At 40.7% G+C, this 10,000-nt stretch overlaps 1 protein-coding gene across 4 annotated transcripts in view; it reads left to right on the top strand.

The window, feature by feature from the left end:
- Positions 1-10,000, top strand: part of LOC134084883 (adhesion G protein-coupled receptor E5-like) — a 31,740-nt gene that overhangs the window by 5,504 nt on the left and 16,236 nt on the right. The window contains exons 2-10 of one of the 4 annotated variants that reach the window (XM_062539907.1): positions 1,626-1,748; positions 1,975-2,058; positions 2,469-2,612; positions 2,808-2,936; positions 4,422-4,556; positions 6,106-6,240; positions 6,836-6,970; positions 7,662-7,790; positions 9,727-9,864. In XM_062539907.1, coding sequence (XP_062395891.1) covers positions 1,626-1,748; positions 1,975-2,058; positions 2,469-2,612; positions 2,808-2,936; positions 4,422-4,556; positions 6,106-6,240; positions 6,836-6,970; positions 7,662-7,790; positions 9,727-9,864 — 1,152 coding nt within the window. The remainder of the gene's footprint in view (positions 1-1,625; positions 1,749-1,974; positions 2,059-2,468; positions 2,613-2,807; positions 2,937-4,421; positions 4,557-6,105; positions 6,241-6,835; positions 6,971-7,661; positions 7,791-9,726; positions 9,865-10,000) is intronic. The other 3 variants (XM_062539908.1, XM_062539909.1, XM_062539910.1) reach the window with 3 other exon arrangements.

Here is a 10,000-nt window from a genome sequence, read left to right on the forward strand (position 1 = left end):
GGGGTGGTTTTGGGTGGTTTGGGCTGTGAGTGTGGTGGAATGGGATGGGGTGGTTTTGGGTGGGATGAGGTGGTGGAGGGTGGTGGGGTATGTGGAGTTTGTTGGGGCAGTGGAGTGGGATGGGGTAATGCAGTAGGGTGGGGTGGGGTGGGGTAGTGGAGTGTGCTGGGGCAGTGCATTGTGGTATGGTAGTGGAGTGGGATGGGGTAATGGAGCAGGGATGGGGCAGTGGAGTCGGGTGGGGGTGAGGAGGGACTGGACTGCACTGTGTTGTTGTGCTGGCTGGCAGAGCTGGTCTGTGGGACACGATAAAGGCTCTCTGTATTCACTAGCACACAAGAGACACTATTACATCATCCACTGAGAAAAAGAGAGAGAGTCATAGAGAAAGAGAAAGAGATATGATCACTCTCATTCCCTTTATGGGTGTGTGTAAGGGAAACACCTGTGTGTGTGTGTGTGTGTGTGTGTGTGTGTGTGTGTGGGTGTGTGTGCGCGCGTGTGTGTGTGTGTGTGTGTGTGTGTGTGTGTGTGCGCGCGCGTGTGTGTGTGTGTGTGTGTGTGTGACAAACAAGTCAAGAGAAACTGAAAGGACTCACTCACATCTCTTAGGGACTTTTGACTGTAGAGAAATCTTATTTTAGCACCCCTGTGATTTGGCAGAAGTGGCTCGCTGCTTGCAACACATTGCAGCGCTGCCAGGGTAAACAGTTTACCTCGTTACCACGACAACGATTGTGCCACGTGGGTAACCATCCAGGAGTGTCACTAGCACGTCCTGTTCAGTCATCAATCAGACACTTTTTTTATCCAGCGTGATGCTGGAGGCTGTTTTTATGTACTTGACTTTGAGATTCCAGCACCTAATGGACCTCATTCAATGTGATAGATGCAAAAGGTGGCTGACTTTTGTGGTTGCGAATGAAGAGACAGTTGGGCATATTTGGTAATGAATGCAACAGTTCAGGTTCCCCAATAGACATATACACAAAATCAGAAAGTGAAGAGAGAGAGAGAGAGAGAGAGAGAGAGAGAGAGAGAGAGAGAGAGAGATTAAGAGAGGGAAAGAGAGAGATAAAGAGACAGACAGAGAGCATTTTGCACCTATGCTCATACTTCCTTGTTTTAAGGTGTGTGTTTGTGTGTGTGTATGTGTGTGTGTGTGTGTCTGTTTGTCCTCCGCTGCCCCCTACGGTAAAATTAGTGCAGTGCAGCTGTTTGATTTTGTGACGCCCTTCATCCTACTGCCTGGGGGACGCGTCTGGAATCAAGATTTAATACAAATAGAATGGTGAAACATTGGCAAATTCGTTTTTTACACTCTTACCCAAGTGTTGTAGCTATTGGCTACTAATGAAGCTTTCAGTTTGTAAAGAAAGAGCCATGCATTGTGATGGTTTTAGGAAATACAGTGTTCACACACACACACACACACACACACACACACACACACACACACACACACACACACACACACATACAAACAACACAAACACACACACACACACACACACACACACAAACACACATACACGCACACATATACACACACATGCACACACTCTAAATAATCACCATAAAGCCTCATGAATGTGTGTGTGTTTGTGTGTATTTGTCTTTAACAGGCCTCTGTCTGAGCAGTGGAGAGCCATTGGATGCACTGTGCCCGAATGGATATACCTTCCATAATGGAAAATGTCTAAAGTGCCCAGATGGATTTATTCTCAATTATAAACAAAAGTGTATAGGTGAGGATGAGGATTTTGTCTATCACAATTCAAACAACCAGCAGCAGACATCACTTATCCAACAACCAGACCAGACTACTATAATCAGAAAGGCTTCACATTTGACCTAAGCCTGTTTCAAATGTGAATGTGCTATTTAATGTATTGTTTGCTGTGACATGGAAACAGCTGTCTAATCGTAATATATAATAATAATAATCTATAATATAATCTATACCACATACAGACAAGAGTTCCCAGCCCAGGAACCCGAGACAGGGATCAGGTAGTTGCAATGAGGGATTTTACTTTACGGGTAGAGAATGTGAAGGTAAGCATGCTGAATGAACTACCACCACATGTACATTATAATTACAAGCAGGGCCAGATACTATATTTACCATCTACAGTATGTGATCAATTTGGCAGTTTTATCTTTTCCATTTTCAACAGCCACGATTCCAACATATCAACAGAGTCAAGACTCTATTCTAAATTATTCTATTCTATTCTATTTCTATATATATTTACCATTGTTAGTGTGTCATAGGAAATTGAGCTGGTCTATCACAGATTAGGACTATTCACATTGTCAACAATCAGCTGCTGTTTGTTTGTTTATCATCTGTGTTGAGAGGATTTATCGTTCTTTCATTTGCAACCACCTATCTAATAGATTGCAATTATTTCATTTATATTATTTTGACTAAAGTTCTGATATTTTGCCTAACAACAATTCAGATGAAAATGAGTGTGTAAGTGTGGATCCTATCTGTGGACGGAATGCTACGTGCCAAAACACAGTAGGCAGCTACTACTGCACCTGTGACACAGGATTCCAATCATCAAAGGAGAAGTTTACTGCTGAGGACTCACAATGCCAAGGTAAGCCCTTGTACTGTATAAACTAGTAGACATTTTGCTGGAATATTCTGGGATGGAATAATTTATCACAATGCATTCGCCCGTCCTGACTGTCTGTATTTGTTTTTGTCTTTCTGTCACATTATTTCTCTCTCTCTCTCTCTCTCTCTCTCTCTCTCACACACGCACACACACATTGTATCCTCCTCTCTGTAGATATAAATGAGTGCAGGGATAAAACACACAAGTGTGATCCCCGTCAGAACTGTGTCAACACACTCGGATCATTCAGGTGTGAGTGTCGTCAAGGTTACACACATGGACGTGGGGACTTGGCCTGTGATGGTAAAATCATTTGTTACATATCTGTCTCGCTTTCTTTCTTTCTCTCTCTCTCTCTCTCTCTCTCTCTCTCTCTCTCTCTCTCTCTCTCTCTCTCTCTCTCCCTCCCTCTCTCTCTCTCTCTCTCTCTCTCTCTCTCTGTCTCTCTCTTTTTCCCCCCTGTAGTGTTGAGCTTAGACTAAAGATATTGGCATGAGATGTCAGTGTCTTTTCGTGCTAAATTGTTGCACAATGAACAAATAGATCAAACTTAATGTGGTGCCGGTAAGGTGCCAATAATGTGACTCAGTTTTTTTATCTATGCATTGTATAATGAAAGGAATAGTCCTCACTATCTCAAACCTAGTCAAGAAACAGACATTCATTACAGAATTATGAAGGAAATTATCCATGAAACATACAGAAAATGTTTCCCATTACTGGCAAAAATGCAGTTCATTACAGCTTTCTAGTGAGTAAAATCCTTAAAGGGATGTCATCTTTGACAACTTTCCGTCAAAGTTGTGTGTAGTTTTATAAACACATATACAATTCAGGCTAATATGTGAAGTAATGTTAATATTTATGTAATATTAAAATAAATGTTATCCTATTACAAATGACAGCATTAGGGAAATATTTTGCCCAGTAACAACAGCAACAACAACAATAACAATAGCAATAATAATGATAATGGCAATAATAATAATAATAATAATGATAATAATAATAATAATAATAATAATAATAATAATAATAATAATAATAATAATGATGATGATGATGATGATGATGATGATGATGATGATGATAATAATAATAATAATAATAATAATAATAATAATAATAATAATAATAATAATAATAATAATAATAATGATGATGATGATGATGATAATGATGATAATACACATGGTTTGATGATAATGTTCTGCAGTAAAAAAAGGACATCAATTACCGTATTTTCCCGACTATTATCCGCGGCTTATACATTGATTTTGCTAAATTTCCTCAGCTATGAGGTGAATACAGGGGGCCAGTTAATATGGTTTTGTTTCTTTTAATTTGCATAAAACACTGTCCTTATACACAATGCGGCTTATATGCGGGAAATTACTGTACCCAATAATTGGATTGGGAACATTATTTTGTTGAAGAATGCTGAAAAGAGAAAGTAGTAGTGAAACAGCACCGTGCTAATACTGACTGTGGTTTCAGATTCCTGAATGGAAGAATGAATGAATTTTAACAGTGTTTATGTACTGGCTTGTGTGAGTGAATTTTGAGCTCTAATCTCTTGTGTGAAATGACCTTTAAGTATGTTCTCTCACTAAATGACTGTTTGCACTAACTGAATTAATACACAATTAATAGAAAATTAATGTGTGTGTGTGTGTGTGTGTGTGTGTGTGTGTGTGTGTGTGTGTGTGTGTGTGTGTGTGTGTGTGTGTGTGTGTGTGTGTGTGTGTGTGTGTTTGTGTGTGTGTGTGTGTGTGTTTTCTGGTGCAGATGTGGATGAGTGTGTGGTGAAATCTCCTGTTTGTGGCCCACACGGCACCTGCACAAACACACCTGGCAGCTACACCTGCACCTGTCCAGCAGGGTTCAGTAACCGTGGCAATGTCACCAGTGGCTCTTGTGAAGGTGAGGGTGTGGTTCACGCCTACTCGTCCCTAAGCTGAAAGCTACAGCTGGCTCAATGGTGCTTTTTGCCCCCATCGGCACCTTCCAGGCAGCACAGCCTAAAAGGCACTACCTTTACCCTATTCCTAACCTTAACCCTCTCAACCCTCATCCTACCCCTAAACTGAGGGGAGTAGTGCCTTGAAGGCAGCGCTGCCTGGAAGGCACCGTTGAGGGCAAATAATACCAAAGACCCTACAGATGCTGGTCTGGTCTACAGTGTGATGTGCTCATGGTAGTGAATCTAGAATCAAGTTAAAACACACAGCTTCACTTAAAGCGTAAGTTTGGCGGAAAATGAAAATAAAGCTATTTTCTGAATGAAAATACATCAACTAAGCCGTGGAGGAAGTAATTTTCGTTCATCACGCAGTACAGAGCTAGCACGGGCAGCAGCTACAGTCCAAAATCGCTAACAGTGGGTGAGCATGGGGCAGGAAGCCACACGCTTTCAAAATCGCATTTTTAAACCACTAACATTGCTCAAAACAGCGCCAAACCAAGTCAGCAGCTTGCTCTAGGTGTCTACACATAAAACGAAGCACCAATCAGTCTGTAAACGTCGGAATAGTTTGTATACAGTTAGAATTAGTTCGAGACGGCAAACCCATCTGAAGCACAGAAACGTCACGCGAGATCTCACACGGAAGCACGGGAACTATTGTCGGAAGGGACTAAGGGTAGACAAAGTCACATTTTTAAACCACTAACATTGCTCAAAACAGCGGCAAACCTCGTTATCAACTTGCTCTAGGTGTCTACACATAAAACGAAGCACCAATAACTTGGTTCACGAACCCGACGTTTATAAAAGAAGACTGTTATGAACACTTTCCCCTTCCAGCTCCTCATGAAGGAAACTCCGTGATTATCACGCAATGCTCCTGTGTGAGATCTCGCGTGACGTTTCTGTGCTTCAGATGGGTTTGCTGTCTTGAACTAATTCTAACTGTATACAAACTATTGCCGACGTTTACAGACTGATTGGTGCTTCGTTTTATGTGTAGACACCTAGAGCAAGCTGCTGACTTGGTTTGGCGCTGTTTTGAGCAATGTTAGTGGTTTAAAAATGCGATTTTGAAAGCGTGTGGCTTCCTGCCCCATGCTAACCCACTGTTAGCGATTTTGGACTGTAGCTGCTGCCTGTGCTAGCTCTGTACTGCGTGATGAACGAAAATTACTTCCTCCACGGCTTAGTTGATGTATTTTCATTCAGAAAATAGCTTTATTTTCATTTTCCGCCAAACTTACGCTTTAAACTAACGCAAACAGTAATGCAATATCATATTATACTATGCCACTTTATTGTGTACTATGCATCATCATACTAATGAACCATGCTGAATACTTAAATACTGCCATTTCTTGCCAGAATATTATGCTTTTTGCTATTTCACAAAATATACTAAAAAGAACCATGCTAATATTGTGTGTGTGTGTGTGTGTGTGTGTGTGTGTGTGGGTACGTATGTGTGGTTGTGTGTGCTTGTGTGTGTATTTTCTGGTGCAGATGTGGATGAGTGTGTGATGAACCCCCCTGTATGTGGCCCAAATGGCACCTGCACAAACACACCTGGCAACTACACCTGCACCTGTCCAGCAGGGTTCCATAACCGTGGTAACAACATTAGAGCACCTTGTGAAGGTGAGGGTGTGATCCAGTGATGTGGAACCACAGAGGGCTCATATCTGAAACTCTTAAGGGGGCCACACACAGGCACTGGCATGAGTGCACTGACACTTTCTGTCATATTTTCAACTTACAAGTACTATTGAGCAGCGCAGACACAAATAGAACTGAATCGTGATCTACAAGAAGGCAGCAAAAAGGTTGAAAGCGGAACGCGTCACGCTCATGTTGGTGCCTATGTGCGGGAGACCTTTAGAATGCATGCTACATGCTAACAGCTACTTCAGTTTAATGGCTCATACACTGTCTTCTCTTTCCACGTGGTGTTGAAGAAGTCTGAGGATTTTTCAGGAGTTTAATATACTGATTGCTATCATGCTTTTCCTTGCCACACTGTGCTATGCTTTACTGTGCTGTATTACACACAATGCTGTAAATCTATTATGCTATCTGTGCTGTGCTGTGCTATACTTATGTGAGCGTGCTGGCAAACTCTAGGCAAACTTTATCTTATAACAGGCTTCATAATAATCACCAGATCCATGTGTGTGTGTGTGTGTGTGTGTGTGTGTGTGTGTGTGTGTGTATGCGTGTGTATATTCTCATGCAGATGTGGATGAGTGTGTGTTGAGTCGTCCTGACTGTGGCTCGAACGGCATGTGCACAAACACACCTGGCGGTTACTATTGCACCTGTGCGGGAGGGTTCAGGAACCAGGGCAACAACCTCAGTGCCCCCTGTGAAGGTGAGGGTGTGTGATGGTGTAAGGAGGCACAGCTGGGCCTGTGGCCTCACTTAGAAAATGGCTGAACTATTCACAAAGCGCTGGTCTATATCCCTATGACTGTGCCACTGCTGGTGGTGATAGCAAAGAGCTAGCTTGCAGTGGCTTGAAAAGTTGCGTTGTTATAATTCCACCATTGTGTCCTTGAGCAAGGCTCTTAACTCTGAGTTGCTCTGAGGAGAATGGCCCTTGTAATATCATCGACATATGGAAGTCGCATTGATGTGGCCATGGAGGGGTTTTAATCCCAATTTCAATAAGGGCAGTTGCATACTGATGATCTCATATTGGACAAATGAGACGCCTCACTGAAGTGAGAGATGATCGATTTATTTGTTCAGTCTCTGAGCGGAAGGGGAAGGGGAAGGGTAATGTCTATTAGCACGCTAGTCACGCATTGCAAACTGCAACTTACATCATGCTATGCTATGCTTCACTGAATTAAGAATTGTATTGTCAAACAGTTATTATATATGCTACTTCTATTATGCTACTGTATAAACAATGATATTATTTTGAATATGGTGCCCTGTTCTATACAAAAACATAAATATTCTATGCTATGGATAATTCTCTGTTATTTGCCAACTAACACTGTACTAACTAAAGTTTGTGTGTGTGTGTGTGTGTGTGTGTGTTTGTCTTGGTTCAGATGTAAATGAATGTGAAGCAAATCGTCCTGATTGCGGTCCAAATGGCACCTGCACAAACACACCTGGCAGCTACACCTGCACCTGTCCAAAGGGGTTCACTAACCGCAGCCTTAGTGGTCCCTGTGAAGGTGAGGCTGTTCAAGAAAGTGGGGTTCTCGAGGACTTTGGGTCCGAGTGGCTTAGGATCGGAAGTAGCCACACAGTTTGATATGGCAGACACTAGTACCTGTACACACCTAAAGCTATGCGAAACTAAACAGTATTTGGCATACACTATACATTATGACGGACTCTACACTGTCAAAGTTAAGATAAACTAAACCATTAATTATGACAGACTCTACTTAATTAATTAAACCTAAGATAACTTGACCAGTAATTGTGACAAGCTACTTAATTAAAGCAAAGAGAAGCTAAACAGTTAAACATGACAGCACAATACAGATGAAAAACATTTCAATCTAACAGACAATACAGAGTTAACCCTTAGATGCATAAGTGGGGTCAAAAATGACCCCAGAGGTTGTTTTCTTGCAGTATCTTCTTAATTTTATTTTTTTTTCATTTAACCTTCCATGTATTCCTCATATGGGTTGTCTTTGACATGAGGCCATTTGGATTTGTGTCTAATTATTATATTTTTGAAGTAATTTCATGTTTTGTATCAATACCACCGATCCGCATACGTGGGGTCAAAAATGACCCCAAGCATTTTCTATGGAATTTCAAAAGTTAACCCTAGGATCTTTTGATTTTTATCAAGTGTGGCAGTAAGGTATACATTTACAGTTGATTATCACATCTCATGTCAGCAGTCTCACCATCCTGAAGGCTATTTTTACACAACAACATAAATCTAAGTATCATCATATAATGTGGCGGCCAAGCGTTCATAGCGACGTCACTTTTTGATCCTTCAATGTCCACTCTTCCTATCATTGTGAAGCAGAATTCACCAAGCGATATTTACAGAGGGATTTGTTGATATAGCGTTCTTATATCAACAAATCGCCTGATTAGTATGACTTTTTATGCCTAAAAATAGGGCGAAAATTATTTTTTTAAGCCAATTGGCAGTATTTTCTGATTTACTGGATAACAAAAGAAGATATTCATAATCACCTCTGTAAATGTTTTTGTATTTGATATATTAACACTACAAAAAAACTATTTTCAACCTGGCTTTTTCCAATGGTCAGATTCTTTGCATCAAAACATATATGCAAATTAGCGCATATTTAATTAGACATGACCTAATTAGCATATTTAAACATAAATACAGAAAACTTGCAATACGTTTTTTTCTCCTATTTATGTGAGTATTCAACTGGTAAAGTTTCATGAAGATATCTCTAAGTTAAAAATGTTATCCTATTCACCTATGTTGAGATCATTTTAGGACGTTTACCTTTTTCGCCTTTCTAAAAGCTGTTTTGTAATAAAATGTTAATAAAAAGTGATACATCATATGTCCAACATGAAATAATAATTTTTTTGACAAATATATAATGAAAATCATCATCTTTAACCAAAATGAAAGACATTATTTGAGTTTAAAGCAAAAAACGCATGCATTCTAATTGGGGTCATTTTTGACCCCACTCATGGAAGAGTGTAGGTATTGGTAGCCTATGCATCTAAGGGTTAAAGCGAAGAGCAACTAAACGTTCAAAATAAACATATAGTCAAAGCTAAACAACACAGTTGAAGCTAAGAGAAGCTAAACGGTTAACGAGAGAGTAAACGTGAGCTGCTGCTAAATAGTTAAAGCTATCAAACGCTGCACAGTTAAAGCTAAGATGAACTAAATAGTTGCATTCAAAAGAAGCTAAACAGTTAAAGAAGTGATTCTCGGCAATTGCTAATCCTTCACACTTTGTCACAGTGAATCTGGACTCTAACCCAAAGGCACATTTTGGTATTTTTAGTGAGTTAACTCTGTGTTTGGGGGAAAAGAAAGTAATTATAACTTGGTTTTCCCCTCTGCCTGTCTTTGTGCCTCTCTCCTTCTCTCTCTCTCTCTCTCTCTCCCTCTCTCTCTCTCTCTCTCTCTTCCTCCCTCAGACATAAACGAGTGTGAAACATACGCAGGCATCTGTGGCTCTGAATCGGAGGGCAACTGCACAAACACACCTGGAAGCTACACTTGTGACTGTCATCCTGGTCACAGTAACTACGGCAACAGACAGGCCAAGTGCACAAGTGAGTAGTAGCTCTTTCTTTCTTTCACCCCCCCCCCCCTCTCTCTTTTCAACCATAGAGTGGTCAGTCTTATTGACCACGGAGACAATCAGTAAGCGGTTCGAGCATATACAGTATTTCCCCCATGATCCTTTTT

Source organism: Sardina pilchardus, chromosome 1 (assembly GCF_963854185.1).
Source record: "Sardina pilchardus chromosome 1, fSarPil1.1, whole genome shotgun sequence".
NCBI lineage: Eukaryota > Metazoa > Chordata > Actinopteri > Clupeiformes > Clupeidae > Sardina > Sardina pilchardus.